The 19,979-nt window shown below is 43.2% G+C and overlaps 1 protein-coding gene across 3 annotated transcripts in view; it reads right to left on the bottom strand.

Annotated features, from left to right (window-relative positions):
- Positions 1–19,979, bottom strand: part of LOC135542441 (neural cell adhesion molecule 2-like) — a 403,089-nt gene that overhangs the window by 38,393 nt on the left and 344,717 nt on the right. For all 3 annotated transcript variants that reach the window (XM_064969385.1, XM_064969387.1, XM_064969386.1), the window contains exons 9-13: positions 18,571–18,721; positions 14,916–15,103; positions 14,524–14,620; positions 11,735–11,908; positions 7,147–7,388 (exon numbers count right to left, since the gene is read on the bottom strand). In XM_064969385.1, coding sequence (XP_064825457.1) covers positions 7,147–7,388; positions 11,735–11,908; positions 14,524–14,620; positions 14,916–15,103; positions 18,571–18,721 — 852 coding nt within the window. The remainder of the gene's footprint in view (positions 1–7,146; positions 7,389–11,734; positions 11,909–14,523; positions 14,621–14,915; positions 15,104–18,570; positions 18,722–19,979) is intronic.

The raw sequence follows: 19,979 nt of genomic DNA, 5'->3' as shown, positions 1-19,979 counted from the left end.
AAGTGCTGTTATTGTGAAGTGGAAACATATAGGGGCAACAATAAACAGTTTGAAATTAGGTGCGTACTGCCTCCTCATCAATTCACATAGAAAGTAGCCAATTTCACTGTGACGGACAATTTACGTTTGCGGCATGCTACTAATGTAAGGTGAGCCGGACAAACTTCTCTCTTCAGTGAGAGCCCAAGCACTCCCTCAGTGTTTCCCCAGGTCAAGTATGTATGTATAAAAAAATAAAAACAGAAATACCTTATTTACATAAGTATTCCGACCTTTTGCTATGACCCTCGCAATTGAGCTCAGGTGCATCCTGTGTCCATTGATTATCCTTGAAATGTTTCTGCAATTTACCACTTGTGGTAAATTCAATTGATTGGACATGATTTGGAAAGGCACACACCTATCTATATAAGGTCCCACAGTTTACAGTGCATGTCAGAGCAGAAACAAAGCCAGAAGGTTGAGCTCCAAGACAAGATAGTGTCAGGGCACAGATATGGAGAAGGGTGCCAAAACGTTTCTGCAGCATTTAAGATCCCCAAGACCACATCGGCCTCCATCATTCTTAAATGAAAGAAGTTTGGCCAAACTGAGCAATCGGGGGAGAAGGAATTTGGTCAGAATGGTGACCCAATGGTCACTCTGACAGAGCTCCAGAGATCCTCTGTGGAGATTGGACAACTTTCCAGAAGGACAACCATTTCTGCAGCACTCCAACAATATGATCTTTATGGTAGAGTGGCCAGATGGAAGCCGCTCCTCAGTAAAAGTTTGCCAAATGGCACCTAAAGAACTCTCAGACCACGAGAAACAAAATTCTTTGGTATGATGTAACTAAGATTGAACTCTTTGGTATGAATGCCAAATGTCACGTCTGGAAAAAAACCTGCCACCATTCCTACTACAGTGAAGCATAGTGGTAGCAGCATCATGCTGTGGGGATGTTTTTCAGCGGCAGGTACTGGGAGACTAGTCAGGAACGAGGGGAAGATGAACAAAGCAAAGTACAGAAAGATCCATGATGAAAACCTGCTCCAGAGCACTCTCAGGACCTCAGACTGGGGCAAAGGCTCACCTTCCAACAGGACAATGACACTAAGCACACAGCCAAGACAATGCAGGAGTGGTTTCGGGACAAGTCTCTGAATGTCCTTGAGTGGCCCAGCCAGACCAAACATCTCTGGAGAGAAATGAAAATAGCTGTGCAGCAAAAAAAATGTTTTTGCTTTGTCATTATGGGGTATTTTGTGTAGATTGATGAGGAAAAAAATACAATTTAATACACTTTAGAACAAGGCTACAACACAACAAAATGTGAATACTTTCCGAATACACTGTATGTGAGTAAAATACTGTTTTAGAACGTTGTACTGATTATGATGAGCTAATACAATGCTATTTTTTTGTTGACACCATTCAATGCATTCTGGGTGTCACGTAAACGTTTGCCAGACCGATGATGTTACAGCAAAACGAAGTGAAGGGATGATTCACTCGTTTTTCGAGTAAACACCCGAAATTATTATTATGCATACTGGATGGACTGGTTACCTTATTCTACACTCCAAACCTTTTATCCATGAGTCTGGGAGAGAACATATAGGCCTAGGCAATGCTGTTGGTTCATTGATTGTGCAGAGTGGCTTAAATAGTTATCCTACAATTGTAGTGATTTTGTATTGGATTTTGAATAGCAGTAGGGCATTTTTTATATTTTCATAATTAATTGTCTGACATTTATTTTAGCTACAGAATGTCACACTACCGTGCGTTTCCATCTCCTCCACTCTCTCCTCCATTCCTTTATTGAGCTCACAGAGAGAGGGTCTGTCGACAGTTAAATTAAATACTTTTGTTGTGAAAAGTTACTATCGATGTTCCCGAACTGATTTCACTTTGGTTTCCCAAATTAAGCACTGGATAGCTGCAGGAACCAGGTTGGAGAGCCAATTGCAACCAGAGTTTGGGTGGAATATCACCTGTCGCGCAGGAGAGCCTGGTCCTCAAACATTGGTTGATGCATGGAGTGAAATAAGTGTTTTTATAAGCCCAGACATTTCTCTATCCAATTCCTTGAGAAAGCAGAGTTTTGATGGTTGCCACTAAAAAGAGGAGGATCCCAGACTTCTACTGCTGCTATATTTATTTCCCAGCTGCTAATATTAAGCATTGTTCTGCTATAAAACCAGAATATCTTTACCGCCATGATTGAAAATTGAACAGAGGGAAAGCGGCCTTCATTTGCTATTTGAGTGCATACGGATGACATGTCTTTTTTCCCCTGCCCCTTTGATAATGGACCACTCAAAAAAAAAAAAGTTTAGATATTAGTAAAGTTTAAATTGAGTCTGATGGGTGAAAATATGATCCCTTGATGTGCAGCCTGAGGCAAGAATCAGAGCGCAAGCTTTTTGGCAACTTTTTAAAATCATCAATAGCCTATAGTCGCATCATGCAGACCGTATATGTTTTCATTCCTAAGACATCGTAATGTTTGTATCATTCACAACTAAAGTTGCCAAATAACTTTCAATCTAGTTTGTAAGACCTGTTTCAAATTATGACTTTTATGCTCAACATGGCCACTTCATATGCACACTCACTCTGGAATAGGTTTAATCATATAACATAAAATAATAGCATTGGATTTCTAAGCATATCTTGTCTGCTAAATGAGCTAACCTATGGCATGGCGCATAGCCAGATAACATACTGAAATACATTTTCTTCATATCATAATGTTTCTTTAGACCTGCCTAAGATAAATGATTTATTGTGATGTTGTATGTAAAATGGATTTATTACACTTTTTAAAAATGTAAATGTTTCCTCAGTGGTTTGTAAGCGTGGAGGTCTGGACATACTAAATGTGTTTATGTTAATTAATGGTCAATTTTATTTTACTTAACCTTTATTTAACTAGGCAAACCAGTTAATAGCAAATCCTTATTTACAATGATGGTCTACCGTGAGACCGGCAGTCATTTGCATGACAATTATCCAGTGGCCGAATTTCATGACCGCCACAGCAATTGGGGTGAGCTCACCTGTCATGTGATAAATTGTAAATAGTAATTGCTATTAGATAATTCATATTATGGTTTCTGTCAGCCGAAGGTTAGCTAAATATGACTGCTTGTATTAGCTCACGCTTTCCTCTGTTTCCTAATGTAGCCTACATTTTCCAATTTGGATAAGAAGTGTGTTATGCTTTTCCTACTTCTGTGAATGTCTGAACATTCCATCGGAAAAAAAAAACTGCTCACATTGGGGGACATAAAACTGGTTAAGACGGTGTTTTTACAAACGGTTTCTGTGAAAAGAAACAGTGGCCAGCTCAAATGCTGACTGTTGCGTGAATCGCAAGTATATGTTATAAGGAAGTGTTCCTTTCCTCTCCGTACCCCACCCAGTTATTTACTTTCCCCCCCTTTCCTCTCCATCCCTCTCCTCCTTTACTTTCTTTTCCTTTCTTAAATCAGCTTCTTATCTCAGAGAACAGAGTGAAGTGTCACAGTGTGAGGCCTGTGCTTTGACAGCATGACAAATGCATAGTCAACCATTTAGCCTCCTAGGATTCCTCCATAAAATGTCAAAATGGAAGAGAGAGAGATAATAGTGTGGAATGGGCTTTAGGAAATGGGCCATGGTTTCATTTTTCAGAGTCATGGTAGTTGGAATAATGTGGAATAAAGCTAAGGCCAGCCCAGCATTGGAAAGCAGTTAGATACGGGTGATTGTGTGTGTTAAAACACATGTGTGTGTTTGTGTGTGTGTGCATGTGTGCGTGTGTGTGCGTGTGTGTGCGTGCGTGTGCGTGCGTGTGTGTGCGTGTGTGTGCACATGCATCTGTGTACATAGAGTCAGGGTCACAGTGTGAGAGAGAGAGGAGGATGAATGGTGGGATTACTGGGGTGTGGAGGATTGTCCTATTCTTCCCCTCGTTCCCCTGCATTTGGCCTTCAAAGGGCCAGCTGGAGAGTCCCTGACCTTCTCTCCACACACACACTTTCATCTGCTATAGTACAACTACACATAGCCATCAGCCTCCCAATGAGACAGAGGCACACCTGAATGGACATATTAGCATTGGTTACATCAAATCCCATAGATCATTGTGTGTATGTGCATGCAAGTGTGAGAGTGCGAGTGAGAGAGAGAGATAGGGAAAAGGAGAGACTTGGTTAATATGAACGTGTGTGTTTGTGGGTGAGTATGTACATTTGTATGTATAGTGTATCTGCAAGCATGTGTATCAGTATGTAGTATCTGAGACACAGTGAATGGCCATGTCCGAATAGCTGTACTAGCGTAGTAGGTATTTTGGGTATGCAAATTGTATAGTATGTGACAGAAAATTTAGTATGCTTTCAATGCCAGGATGCCATAATCATTGTGGCTTCTAGTAAAATGCACACTATTGAGGAAGAGAATCATCTTTCGAGAGCCATGTGTTTTTGAGAACAGCTGATAACCAAGTAAGGGGACACACTCTACCAAAATGAACGAATTGCGAGATTCAACACGACTTCGCAATATGGATGAGCCTATTCTGTTGACATTTGTGCCTACTAGATACGTTTTTTTAACTAAACAGTGCAATAAAAAATATGTTTTTTTACCCCCTTTTCTCCCCAACTAGCTCGGGCGAGGCAAAGGTTGAGTCAAGTCATGCATCCTCCAAAACATGACCGGTCAAACCACGCTTCTTAACACCCACCCGCTTTGCCAGCCACACCAATGTGTTGGAGGAAACACCATTCAACTGACGACTGAAGTCAGCCTGCAGGCGCCCGGCCCGCCACAAGGAGTCGCTAGAGCTCGATGAGCCAAGTAAAGCCCCCCAGGCCAAACAATCCCCTAACCCGGATGACGCTGGGCCAATTGTGCACTGCCCTATGGGACTCCTGGTCACGGCCGGTTGTGACACAGCCTGGGATCAAACACTTGAAAGCAGACAAACAAAGCCAGTGTACTTATTATTTTTAGGCATCGAAAATAGGAGCATATGCGTGCGCGCACACACAGTCGAGTTAATGCGATTGACACTGCTATTTGCTGCTACCTTAAGTGGAGGTATGCAGCATAATCTACTATCATTAGACTAGAAAAAAAGTGGTCCAGTGATTGTGTTTTACAAGCGTGCTGTAGATTAGAAGTCGCCATCTTGATTCGGTGGTAATCGTGTGGTTGAAAATGTGTGGACCAAATTGGCCTTGTTCAGGGGCACTGGCAGCCCATAAATACTGTGGTTCTTAGCCCGTATGGACTCTACAAGGTGTCGAATGCGTTCCACAGGGATACAGGCCAATGTTGACTCTAATGTTTTCCACAGTGGCTGAAGGTTCTTTGTGTGGTGGACCATTCTTGATACACACGGGAAACTGTTGAGCGTGAAAAACCCGGCCGCGTCGCAGTTCTTGACAAACTATACCCTGTTCAAAGGCACTTAAATGTTTTGTCTTGCCCATTCGCCCTCACATACACAATTCCATGTCTCAATTGTCTCGACTTTAACCTGTCTCCTCGTCTTCATCAACACTGATTGAAATGGATTTACCAAGTGGTATTATACGGGATCATAGCTTTCATTTGTATTTACCTGGTCAGTCTATGTCATGGAAAGAGCTGTGCATATAATGTGCATATAATAAAACATAGGCAAAGAAAGCAAGCTGAACAGTTCATGGAGGGTTCTAAGAAGAACCCTTCAAATAGAAAAAGGTTCTTGGTATAACTGTTCATAGAGGGTTCTAGTGAGAACCATTCAAAAATAAAAAGTGTTCTCGGTAGAAGCTTTAGAGTACGTGTCAAACTCTTTCCACGGAGGGCCGAATGACACTAGGGAGTTTAACTCCCCTGCTTAAGAGGATAAAATAGTTCTTGCTTTCACCTGGATTCACCTGGTCAGTCTGTCATGAAAAGAGCAGGCGTTCTTTAATGTTTTGTACACTAAGTGCATGTAATGTTGTCACGCCCTGGTCTATGTTTATTATGCTATCTTCATGTATTGGGTCAGGCCAGGGTGTGACATGGGTTTATTTGTAGTGTGTTTCATCTTGGGGTTGTGTGGGGTGTATAGATTAGTCTATGGCTGCCTGAGGTGGTTCTCAATCAGAGTCAGGTGATTATCGTTGTCTCTGATTGGGAACCATATTTAGGTAGCCTGGGTTTCACTGTGTGTTTGTGGGTGATTGTTCCTGTCTCTGTGTTTGTTGCACCAGTCAGGGCTGTTTCGGTTTTCGACGTTTGTTGTTTTGTATTGTTTGTGTTTCGTCATAATTAAAGTTGTATCGAACGAACCACGTTGCATTTTGGTCCGATCCTTATTCCACCTCTTCGTCAGAGAAGGAGGTAGAAGAAAGCCGTTACAAATGTACTGTCATAAACATATGCAAATAAAGCTAGTTGAACCGTTCATGGAGGATTCTCGGAATAGGCCTTCAAAGATAAAACGGTTTGTGGGCCTCCCGGGTGGCGAAGTGGTCTAAGGCACTGCATTGCAGTGCTAGCTGTGTCACCAGAGACTCTGGGCTTCGGGCCCAGGCTCTGTCGTAGCCGGCCGAGACCGAGAGGTCTATGGGGCGACGCATAATTGGCCAAGAGTCGTCCGGTTTAGGGAGGGTTGGGCCAGTAGGGACATCCTTGTCTCGTCAAGCACTAGCAACTCCTGTGGCGGGCCGGGCGCAGTTCACGCTGACCAGGTCGCGAGGTGCACGGTGTTTCCTCCGACACATTGGTGCGGCTGGCTTCCGAGTTGGATGAACGCTGTGTTTAAGAAGCAGTGCGGCTTGGTTGGGTTGTGTTTCGGAGGACACATGGCTCTCAACCTTCGTCTCTCCCGAGCCCATACGGGAGTTGTAGCGATGAGACAAGATAGTAACTACAATTGGATACCACAAAATTGGGGAGAAAAGGGGGGTAAAATAAAAAATAAAATAATAAAAAAGATAAAACATTTTAGGTAGAACCCGTCACAGAGGGTTCCAGGTGAACCCTTCATAAAAGGTTCTAGGTAGAACATTCTGCAAAGGGTTCTACCTAGCACCCAAAAAAGTTTCCCCAGTGGGGACAAATTGAAAAACCTTAAGCACCTTTTTTTCTAAGAGTAGTATTTATTGGCAATCCTGACATCCAGCTACTCACCGTCTTGTACTTGACAATGTATTCCACGATGGGCATGCCCCCGTCGTCTTGCTTGACAAGGCCCAGCCGGTAGGCCTTCCCCATCCCTCTCTGGCCATGCACTGCCGGGGGGCTGGGCTCACGTATGGGTAGAGTCTGGAAGGACTCCGTATGGCTGAACTCCCCCTGACCCTTCCCATTGACTGCAGCCACTCGCACTTCGTAGGTGGTGTTGGGCTCTAGGCCTGTCAGCAGTACTATCGCTGTAGGGGGAGAACCAGAGAGAGCATTTATTAGCTTGTTCGCAGACAGACAGACAGACAGAGAGGTAAAGCGAGAGAGATTGAGAGAGACAGAAATACAGTTGAAGTCGGAAGTTTTCATACACTTAGGTTGGAGTCATTAAATCTCGTTTTTCAACCACTCCACAAATTTCTTGTTAACAAACTATAGTTTTGGCAAGTCGGGTAGGTCATCTACTTTGTGCATGACACAAGTAATTTTTCCAACAATTGTTTACAGACAGATTATTTCACATGTAATTCACTGTGTCACAATTCCAGTGGGTCAGACATTTACATACACTAAGTTGACTGTGACTTTAAGCAGCTTGAGAAATTCCAGAAAGCTATGACATGGCTTTAGAAGCTTCTGATAGGCTAATTGACATGATTTGAGTCAATTGGAGGTGTACCTGTGGATGTATTTCAAGGCCTACCTTCAAACACAGTGCCTCTTTCCTCGACATCATGGAAAAATCAACAACAAAAGAATCAGCCAAAATTGTAGACCTCCACAAGTCTGGTTCATCCTTGGGAGCAATTTCCAAATCCCTGAAGGTACCATGTTCATCTGTACAAATAATAGTACGCAAGTATAAACACCATGGGACAACGCAGCCGTCATACCGCTCAGGAAGGAGACACATTCTGTCTCCTATAGATGAACGTACTTTAGTGCGAAAAGTGCAAATCAATCCCAGAACAACAGCAGAGAACCTTGTGAAGATGCTGTAGGAAACAGGTACAAACGTATCTATATCCACAGTAAAACAAGTCATATTTCAACATAACCTGAAAGACCGCTCAGCAAGGAAGAAGCCACTGTTCCAAAACCACCATTAAAAAGTCAGACTACGGTTTACAACTGCACATGGGGACAAAGATCGTACCTTTTGGAGAAATGTCCTCTGGTCTGATGAAACAAGAATATAACTGTTTGGCCATAATGACCATCGTTATGTTTGGAGAAAAAAGGGGGAGGCTTGCAATCCGAAGTACACCATCACAACCATGAAGCGTGGGGGTGGCAGCATCATGTTGTGGGGGGGCTTTGCTGCAGGAGGGACTGGTGCACTTCACAAAATAGATGATATCATGAGGTAGGGAAATTATGCAGATATATTGAAGCAACATCTCAAGACATCAGTCAGGAAGTTAAAGCTTGGTCGCAATGGTCTTCCAAATGGACAGTGACCCCAAGCATACTTCCAAAGTTGAGGCAAAAATGCTCAAGGACAACAAAGTAAAGGTATTGGAGTGGCCATCACAAAGTCCTGAGGAGGCCTACAAACCTGACTCAGTTACACCAGCTCTGTCAGGAGGAATGGGCCAAAATTCACCCAACTTATTGTGGGAAGCCTGTGGAAGGCTACCCGAAACGTTTGACCCAAGTTAAACAATTTAAAGGCAATGCTACCAAATACTAATTGAGTGTATGTAAACTTCTGACCCACTGGGAATGAGATGAAAGAAATAAAAGCTGAAATAAATCATTCTCTCTACTATTATTCTGACATTTCACATTCTTAAAATAAAGTTGTGATTCTAATTGACCATTACAGGGGATTTTTACTCAGATTAAATGTCAGGAATTGTGATAAACTTAGTTTAAATGTATTTGGCTAAGGTGTATGCAAACTTCCGACTTCAACTGTACAGTCAGACAGACAGAAGTAGAGAGAAGGGAAAAAGACAGACAGTATAAGAAATAGATACAAAGAGAAAAAGAGAGAAATACTCAACAAGTCAGAGAGGGATACAGATGGACACAGATTATTTGACAAGTGGAGTGATAGCAAAACAGACAGCTGCGAGAGTGAAACCTCTCACGCTGTGGGTGTGTGTATGAGAGAGACGCCTACCACCTCCCACTCTTCACTGTTGAATCCCACTAATCCTCCCCAGCGCCTCTTTGTTCCATCTGGAAAACAAGTTGGCTTAGCGCGCTAACAGCATCGCAAACAGTGCCACAAACACCACTATCAGTGTTCGGGAGGGGGCGGGGTCGCCAGCTATGCTAAAGCTAATCGCTAATGGCGCCGCTAACACCACTATGCGTCAAAGTAGGGACCTCAGCATACGGTAAAACTAAAGCTAGTGCCACAAATCCCCTGTTCCTATCAGGAACCACTCTCTTGTCAATACAGGGCGTGAGACGTACCATTGTGGAGTGACACAGGGGGATCTGTGTGCCTAGCTGTGTTGGGTGACTAATCCACAGCAGCTGAGCTAGCTAGCATACCTCCTCCCTGCCTCCTTCCATTCATGGCCAGAGACATGGTACAGAAGGTAACCCTGTAAAGGCTCTAAGCCATTATGTGGGAGTGCTGTTTGTGTAGAAACAGTATGATAACAGTAGTACTCCATTGTTGATTCTCTGGGATCAGTGGAAAGAAAAGCCTCAGCCTCAATGTGCAGAGTAGGACAACATGTCACTGTAACCTCTTGGGAATTCTCAAACTCTAACCGGAATACACATGAAACGAGGGACTACCGGTATACAATGTGGCAACCTTGCCGCCCAAAAACCGGTATCGTCATCGACCTTACAAAATCCATATCTGTCGTTCTCTAACAAATGCATTCGATCATACAACCACTCCTGAAATAGCAATACATGAATCAGTAGAGTTTAATAACATTTTCTCAGCAGTCAGCCCAAAATCATAGATTTCTATGTAAATTCCACAATAAAGTCATTTACATCGCTTTCATAGTTGGTCACGCGGAAATCACAAAAGGATGTTCATGCCGAGTTAGGCGTTCACTGAACTTGGCTGAAGGTTGTTGTTTTGCAACTTGTGCGCTTAGGGTAATGGTTGCTTTGCAATTGTATAATGGGGGATCTAAATACAAAACGAGCTATTTGCTAACATTTTGGCTCTACCAGGGGTTTGACGAGACCTTTAGTGAGCGCCACTGGCATTCAGATGTACAAATTGTGCCAACTCATTATACACAGAGCTGTTTTATAGTGCAAATGTGCATCATTACTATTAAAGCCTCGAAGTGGCTCCGAATATTAAATGTCAATTTGCAACTGGTAATTAGTTGAATTGGCTATCTCCGTTAACGTGCTCACCTCGAGACAAGGAAGTTGGTTAAACGGGTGGGGGTGGAACACAAGAACTAACACAAATTAAGAATTCATACTTCACAACCTTGATCTCATTCCCACTGTACGTCTCTCTCGAATATCTCCCTCTCCCAAATCTCAGCCTTTCTCTCTAAAATCTTAATTTGTTTTATTTTCTCTCCATCTTCCTCATATTTTTTCTCAATCTTTCTATCCTCTTTAACTCCCCATGTCTTTATTTCTGTTCTCATTGTCGTATATATCACTTTGTTCTCGCTCTATCCCTCAATGCTTCCATACTGCTCAGCATTCTCAGCGTTCCAGCTCGCTATTGTAATTGACTGCAAAATGAGGGATATTAGCGATAAGCCCTTCAAGTTTTGTCAGACCTGCTTATCGTCTGAGAATTCGTCCTTCTGAGGCGCTCTTTTTTTGAAGCCCTCCACATCACTCACACACACACACACACACACACACACACACACACACACACACACACACACACACACACACACACACACACACACACACACACACACACACACACACACACACACACACACACACACACACACACATTCCCTTGAGTGCCTCCAAAATCAATTTGGAGTCATGGAGCCCGAGTGGAAAGGGAAAGAGAAAGACAGTTGCTTTTCAGACTTGCTGGTTAGCTGCCCCTCCCTCTCTCTCCCCCTCTCCCCCTCTCCCTCTCTCTCTCCCCCTCTCACAGGCTCTATGACCAGAGTGTAGGACACCTCCTGATCTTGTGGAGGCTTGCCGCAAGTAGCGATGGCTTCCTGTTCATGCTTGTTTGGCTGCTTCAATATGTGTGTGTGAGGACAGGGACTAATGTGCGGAAAACGAAGGTTCATGAAGGATGAAGGGTCTTAGTCGGACTGAGGTGGGCAGGACCTTGCAGTGAAAGACCTAACCTTACCTAGTCCCTGAACACAGCAGCTTTTTTTTGTCTGAGTAAATGTAAGGCGTGTAAATGTGAGAAAATGTGTGAGGTGTGTCGCTATAGTGGAGATGGTCATCTCGAATCTCCGTACCATTGATGATGACGATTGTACATTTTTATGACAATGATGATGACAAAGATGGTGTTGAAGATGAAGATGACGAAAATGACGTCGCTTTTGATGTAGATGGTGGGAATGAAAATAGCATAATAATAATAATGATGACGACATAACGACAGCGATAATGATCAAAATAGGGATAATGAAGATCAAAACAGAGGAACACTCACTCTGGACACCATGAGACTTGACGTCTCTCCAGTCCTGCGAGCCCACGTCCTTGTAGTTGACCAGGTAGTGGCCAATGGGTACACCACCATGTGAGTCGGGTTTCATGAATGTCACCGTGGCGATGCGCTGTGACACGGCCGACAAGCGCACCGAGTATGGGTTCGAGGGCACGTCTGGAAAAAAGCAAATAAATAGGTGTCACACTCATAACCGTCCCCCATTGAAACAACACACATCCAAACATCAGTTCCGGTAACCCTCCAGAAATATTACATTGACGTCTCTATTTGTTACGGAAACATAATATCGCTGGTGAGTCGTTATTGGAAAATCAAAACTCTCATACGTGATACAAAGATGTCGCTATGGCAACTCAGGCTTATTGGGTTTTGCGATGCAGAATGCTTTGTGTTAACCCACACACAGTGTTCAGGCAAAGTTTAAAAAAAGCCAAGGCCATTATATTTATCAGCGGTTGACTCAATCCCGTTATCACACAAACACTTCCCTTTTATCTGGTGGAGCCACGGGGCTTTGAGCAAATCAGAAGAAACCGTTGCTGTCCTACTGAACCTCTCTTTTATAAGACCAGGAATACATTAAGGAGAGAGAGGATTTTCAGCACGGTTGTGGAGCTACACACAATCGGGCACACACATAGACACAAGCATAAACGCCGAAACGTACACACTGATATGCAGCCTGCACACACACTAGTATAAATGCACACACACACACACACACACACACACACACACACACACACACACACACACCATATGGATAGAAGTTTGAGCTATGAAGGTCTATGTACGAAGCCTGATTCAAAAACTGATTCTGAAAACCCGGCACATACCTTCTCAATAAGTGGTACACGTTGCTCAAGTTAAATAGTTGCAATATGTATCTAGCGACAAGTGTATTATTTACACCTAAACTGTATTTCTTTCGATCTCTGTTGCGATATGCCACAAAGTTAGAGTGGGAAGGGAGACAAATTGAACTCTCTTTGCTAACACCGTGGGTATAGGCAGTTCAAGGCTTCAGCGTCAATCCTTCACAGTCTTGTATACACTACATCTTTAACTTGGCACAACCCCATAATATCTTGAGTAATACATCAGAGACCGTAGTCACGATGCGTCTCAGAGTAGGAGTCTGATTTAGCCTTTTAAGTCATAATGAATAAGAGGGTGGACCTGATCCTAGTTCAGCACTGTGAATTCAGGCCCAAATCTTCTTAACATCAGGGATGATGCTGGACTTTTCAACTATGATCTGCCATTTACTTGCGTCAATAACATTTCAAATATCATTCAAGTTACATAAAGAGCTGCATAAGCGGGTTAGCTTATGCTTTCCATAGGAATGAACTGATCATGAATCAAGTGTTAGCATTTTAGCGGGGTAATTGGCTGATAGGGTTGGCTCACAGTCTTCTATCTAGAGTTATTACACTAGAGCTTCCTCTCTCTTTAATGATCAGACTTTAGAAACTGAATCAAACTGATGGGCGGGAGAGTGTGTGCGTGAAGGAACCGTTGTTTCATTTCATGGATCCCCAAACCTGGCGACACTACATTCACTGCGAGATGAGCGAAGACTTGTTTATTTTTCTTTAGTGTGTGGGTCTGTGTGGGTGTGTGTGACAGAGAGAGAGAGTTTATAAAGGTGTCTCTGTGTGTTTGAAGTGTGTGTTCCGATGTGTGTGTGTGTGTGTGTGTGTGTGTGTGTGTGTGTGTATGCGGAAATGCATATGTATGTGGCTATGTGTGTGGAAAAATGTCTCTTAAAACTACATCATAAGTCCTTTTTCTGAGAATTCTACTTCTCAGAGGCCCTGTGTTTGAAGTAACTGAATCTGTACTAAAATGAATTGGACTGCGTTATTGTATATTAGCCTGCGCTATGCACAGTAAATTAGGGGGTACTTTAGTAAATAGGGGGAACTACATTAAATCAGCGAGCACTATTTGAGATTAGTTTAGGCTAAATAGAGGCTGCGGGGGGGGGGGTATGGTATTTACTGCCATGGAAATGGCAAAAAAGGAGGTTATCAACAACAAAACAGAGTGAGAGGGGTGCAAAACAGTTAGTATCTTCCATCTGGGCAAGCATAAACACACACACGCACATAGAGTACATGCAGCTATGTACACACTGATATGCAGCATACACACAAACACACTAGAATAAATGCACGCATGCACACACAGACACACAAAGGGAAGTTTGAGCTATAAAAGTCTGTGCACAAAGCCAGATTCAACAATTGATTCTCAAATCCAGCACATACTGTTTCTTCCAAATAAGTCATACAGGTCGCTAAGGTTGAATAGTTAGAATGTGTTTTATCTAAACATAAACTGTACTTAGGAGCTACAGTACATTAAATCAGTGAGAACCATTTTATATTAGGATAAATAGAGGTTGGGAGGGGGGGGTGGTTATGGAATTTAATACCATGGTAACAGCAAACAAGGAGGTTATCAACAACAAAAGAGAGCGAGAGGGGTGCAAAACAGTTGGAAGATACTATCTGGGCTTCCAGTGAAGTGACACTTTGTTGCTTGGGTCAGCACTCGATATTTCATTGGTTGACTGCGGCGATATTTGGTTAATCATGCCACATGGATGATACATAGTTGGAACTATTTGGTTGATGCATGAACTTTGATATGTTGAAGTGCATGGTTTACCCGATTCAATGTGTACTGTATGTTAACAAGGGAAAGTCCAATGTGCTATAATGGGGGGGGGGGGGTTACTTTATGAGGCCAGCACTTACCTGCCTGGGCCAAGATGAACTCCTGGTATTTCGCTCCAATGTTGTTACGTGCCGTGCAGTTGTAGCGTCCGAAATCCCTGTCGGACACTGGGGTGACCTAGGGACAAAGATTTGAGTGAGCACAGAGACCAGAGCTGAGTCAATACACCGACACTGGTATTACACTAAGTGAAGTCTTTGGGTAACACTATATCAGCCAGTATAAAGCATTGTTTCTTTCATTCAGTCCTTTTTGTACCAGGTAAGTTGGCAATGACCTAGGGAAGAGATGCAGAGGAGAGGAAAGGAGTTGAATAGACCACTTGGAAGCTGCGGATGCTAAGGTGGCCATGATTTGTATTTCTGAAGTTAGACTGTTTACCGGTGGGTGCCCTTTTCCTTCCTATACTCACCTCTAGCAGGGACTTGCCGTCGATTGTGTGGACACGTGTGTTGGCAGTGCCTTCGGCCGAGATGGTGAGGCGTTCTCTCCTCCATAGCATGGTGGCGGGCGGGTTGGACTTGACGTCACAGCTGATGTTCACCGGGTTGCCCTCCCACGAGTAAAATATTGTTTGGTTGGTCTGGAACTTGGGCATGTCTATCCAAGACACAACACGATTGGTCGGTTAGCTTCCAAGTCATGCAAAACCAGGCAATTAAAAAAAAAAAAAATCTGAGATGATCAAAATCCAAAAAACTGTTGGGTTTAAGCATAATCACACAAAGGGAAAATACAGAGTGTCTCATGAAAGCCTCAATACACTCTCCCTAAAGTTCAAAGGAAGCCTGAACTTATTGAAGACACCTCATGCTGGGAGAGAGATCTCCATTACGATACTCTTCCCGAGCGTGTGTGTGTGTGTGTCGTTGTGTGTGAATGTGGTGCCGAGCTAGATGGGTGCTAATGAACGATCCACCCCACTGCATTGGGGGGAGGGGCTCGCCATCCCTGCTCGCCGCTGCACTCGCCCAGTAGTCAGTAGAGTGGCATTATAGTAATTTTAATATACTTGCTCGCAGTATCCCATTAGGGATATTGATGTCTGGCGCTGTGTCACGAAGGAGGACGTGCCTCTACCAACTCCTCTAGTCCCGCCTCAGACTTAATAAATACGTTTATTAGCTCCGCGACGACAGCTGGCTTAGCCCCCGCCCGCAACTACGCTCAATCACACACCTCTCGGGGCTGATTTTTGTCCCTCTACTTGCTAACGGTTAAGTGTTGAGCGAGGGTGTGGTGGGTCACTGCTCTGAGGGTGTGGCACTGCCAAGGGTGGCTGGAGAAAAGTGAGCGCAGTGATGTCATGCCATGCATGCTCACCTCAAAGGATCCCATTCATTACACGTTGGTTAGAAAATAAATGTATGTTTCATGCCATTAGCCTTTTCACACGAGTTCCAAATATCTCTAACGGTCGCCCCCAGGGTGAGTTTATTTATGCGTGTGATATCATAATGCACGCACTAAAATGTGATTGTTACGCAACAGGACAGTTAACCTAAGCTGCCCTAAAACCAAGGCATGCTGCCTGCTAATTATCTATTGGCTGTGTTTCAAATGGCCCATTTTTTATTATTTTCTAACAACAGTTTGAATTGAGGTGTGTTCCGTCTCCTCATTAATTCACATAAGAAGTAGCCCATTTCACTGTTGCTGACAATATATGTTTGAGACTTTACTGAGCCGGACAAACTTTTCTCTTCAATGAGAGCCCAAGCACCTCCCCAGTTTTTCCCCAGATCAAGTATGACGTCATGGCACATCTCTAGTCAGAAGAGGCCTTGCACAGTTTCTGGCTGGCACCTGCATTGACTGCATTGTTGTTTAGAACTTTGGACATTCCTATCAAAGTAAGTGCCTTATTTTTTGTATATCGTGTTGTCATTCCTATTGTAGCATACCATATGTATGGATCATAATTGATTTACTGTTTCATTCACGTTTTCAAGTACTGGTGACAAATCATGCATTCCGATTCTTACATAGATTGTAATGGAATGAGTGTGTAAAATACTTGAAAGTTTTACTGATTATGATGAGCTAATGCCAAGCTAATTACCAGCTGTGTGTGGCACCATGTTTGTTGATATCATACAATGCATTCTGGTTGCAAAGATGTCATAACAAAATGAGGTGAAGGTATAGTACACTCGACTGACTTATGGTGCTTCCAAGACAACTGGGACCTGGGAAAAATACGAGGTCAAATCATGATGTCGGTGATCTTTAGGTCAGAAAGTCCGAGCTCTAGTTAGAGGCCCAAGTTTCCAAGTTGGAATTCCAAGTTGGATGACCATTCAACATTTTTTTCCCAGTCTGAGCTAATTTTTTCCCTCAGTTCCCAGTTGTCTTGAACTCACTGGTCGGAAGACGGAGATTTCCCAGTTCGCAGTTGTTTTGTAACTGCGGTACCTCAGGGTTGCCAGCTCAGATCCACCATCCAGGGGTTTTATTTTCATTTGGCTTATAAACTTCTCCTGTATTGATAAATTCCCCATCATAGTAATATCTCACCACAATACCTTCCCTCATTTCTACATCCCATGGACTTGAAATCCCCCCCCCCCAAATGTAATGAGCCCGCCCACAAACTCCGCTAAAATGGTTTCATCCCTATCTAGATTTCGAGCTACCGTTAGGCTAGGCAGTAGGCTTGCATTTAGCGTGATGATCTGTGATCTTTGTCATTTGTCAAAAACGGTAAACGACTTGTCAAGTCATGTGCTCTGGTTCTTGTACATCGAAGATTTGTAATATGCTGAAAAGTGGCCAAACTAAGTTCATATTTTTCAGGACATGGGCAAAGCCATTTTTGACTATGTTTGTTTGCGTTTTATAGTGAATGGCATTCTGGGATTATGGAGTTTTCGCTTGTCAAACAAACAAACATGGCTGCCATCATAAAGAATTTAGCTGCTGTTAGCTATTTTCTAAACAATATTACAATTCTCCCTTGTGTTCACCGGTGATGTGGTACATTGTAAACAAGTCTAGCTTTTAGGTCGCTAACTTATGTAGTTTGTTTTGTCAGCACAACTTGTTATTTAGACTGGTTTATGGAGTTTGGCTGTGGATGTGTTCTGTGTTATGTTTGGATGATGAAGTTCACATTTGTCTTTTACAATAAAAGGTGAAGACCTTTATTTCCCATCAGTACAAAACATTGTTTAGATGTTTTTTGGAAAAAGATGCTGTTTAGACACATTTGTTGCATCAAATGTTCTGTTACCTCTGTTCCAATCACATATTTGCAATGGTACGATGCAGGGACCACTCAACAATGATCACAAATATGTGATTGTACAAATCAAAGGGTGAAAGCACCATTGGATTGAATTGAACTGTGTTCTGAAATGAGATGGTGAGATCTTTAGCTTTAATCTTATTATTAAAGAGTACAGGAGGAAGCACTCTTTTTCACCAGGAAGTGTGTGTGTGTGTGTGTGTGTGTGTGTGTGTGTGTGTGTGTGTGTGTGTGTGTGTGTGTGTGTGTGTGTGTGTGTGTGTGTGTGTGTGTGTGTGTGTGTGTGTGTGTGTGTGTGTGTGTGTGTGTGTGTGTGTGTAATATGGGGTAAATAATGCAGCAGGATATTCTCCTACTAATTAGCCTTTCTGGGGGGGCAGGCAACTCTGTTGTGATTATTCAAGCATTTGCTAAAAAGGGGAAACAGAAACAGTGTTCAACAATGGAATATTACAAGTCAGCAGCTTTGTGTGTGTGGTTTTGATGCTTTGCATGTGCAAACAAGTTGTATTGGTTTTAGATGAAATAATGAAAAAGCTTTTTTATTAAATTCCATTGTCCTCCAGTAGAGAATATTATCTCTACTTCAGTTTGCTCATCGATTCATGCACCTCGGTTAAAAAGGGAGGTAGCGGCTATGCTCCATTCCCTGTGTGTGAATACTGTGCAGATGTGCAAACGTGTGTGTGTGTGTGTGTGTGTGTGTGTGTGTGTGTGTGTGTGTGTGTGTGTGTGTGTGTGTGTGTGTGTGTGTGTGTGTGTGTGTGTGTATACCGTATCAGCGCAGGCATGTGTGTTTTTGTTCTCCAACAGTACTTACACTCTATATCGAGGAACATGCTCTTTTGGTGGCCCCCGATCCTGCTGAGGGCCTCACAGTCAAAACGTCCCAAGTCAGTAAGCTTCACCCCACTGATGGTCAACATGGACTTGCCATGCCGGCCCCGCACATCCATACGTCCATCTTGGCTCTGTGCAGACACACATGCATAAGCACACACAAATGGATTGTGAACGTATTGCATACTGTACATCTCATGTGAAGAATTTGCTTCATCCACTCAATCCATCCAGCCGGGGCGGCAGGTAGCCTAGTTGTTAGAGCGTTGGGCCAGCAACCGAAACGTTGCTTAGATCGAATCCCCAAGCTGACAAGGTGAAAATCTGTCGTTCTGCCTCTGAACAAGGCAGTTAAATCCCCTGTTCCTAGGCCGTCATTGTAAATAAGAATTTGTTCTCAATTGACTTGCCTGGTTCAATAAGTTTTTGATCCATACACTTTTTATCTGTTTGACCCTTCATAACAACCTCACACACCTTCATCACCGTTAAACCCCCCTGACACTAAAGTCAAACCAAGTATCTGATGTAAAATCAGTTTTACGCCTCTGGCTAGGATTAATGTGATTGACTATCAATTGATTTGCAATAATTAGATAGAGAACTGTGAAGACAGATGGTCTCAATTTGAAGCCGAGGGTCAATTAGATTGGGAGCAGCAATCATTCCTTGTAATCATCAATGATACTTAACAAAGACAAACTAGCTCAGGGTGATCATCACTTACAAAGGAAATCTTTTGGGTTCTTCGAATACTTTGAGAGTTTGATCAAGCCTGTCTGGAGTGCCAGATGGGCGGAGATTGCACTTTTGGGACTACTCCATTGGTTATTTTAATATTTGAAAGAAAACAATGCCAGGTCTAATTGGGGCGGCAGGGTAGCCGAGTGGTTAGAGCGTTGGACTAGTAGCCGGAAGGTTGCAAGTTCAAACCCCTGAGCTGACAAGGTACAAATCTGTCGTTCTGCCCCTTAACAGGCAGTTCACCCACTGTTCCTAGGCCGTCATTGAAAATAAGAATTTGTTCTTAACTGACTTGCCTGGTTAAATAAAGGTTAAATAAAGGTTAAATAAAGGTTAAATATAGGTTAAATAAAGGTTAAAAAAACGCAAAAAACCAAACATTTGGCCTATAGATATCTCCCCCCCTCCCCCCCGGGGACCCGTCTCTGTGTCACCTTCCTCCCTTCTCCAGTCTTGAGCCCTGGTGTCTTCTGGGAGCTTGCCCCTGCAGTGTGCGGATGTGGCAGACTCACACAGACTCCAACGCCCACTCTATAGATCTCCCTAGACAATCGATGCATAGACAGCTCATTTCTAGTGCCCCAACGCCCCCTGTTAATGCCCATTATAATTCCTCAGTTGTATCAGCACTGACTGTGAAGTCTC

This window comes from Oncorhynchus masou, chromosome 6 (genome assembly GCF_036934945.1).
Source record: "Oncorhynchus masou masou isolate Uvic2021 chromosome 6, UVic_Omas_1.1, whole genome shotgun sequence".
NCBI lineage: Eukaryota > Metazoa > Chordata > Actinopteri > Salmoniformes > Salmonidae > Oncorhynchus > Oncorhynchus masou.
The sequence above is the reverse complement of the archived record's forward strand: the minus strand, read 5'-3'. Positions and strand labels throughout refer to the sequence as shown.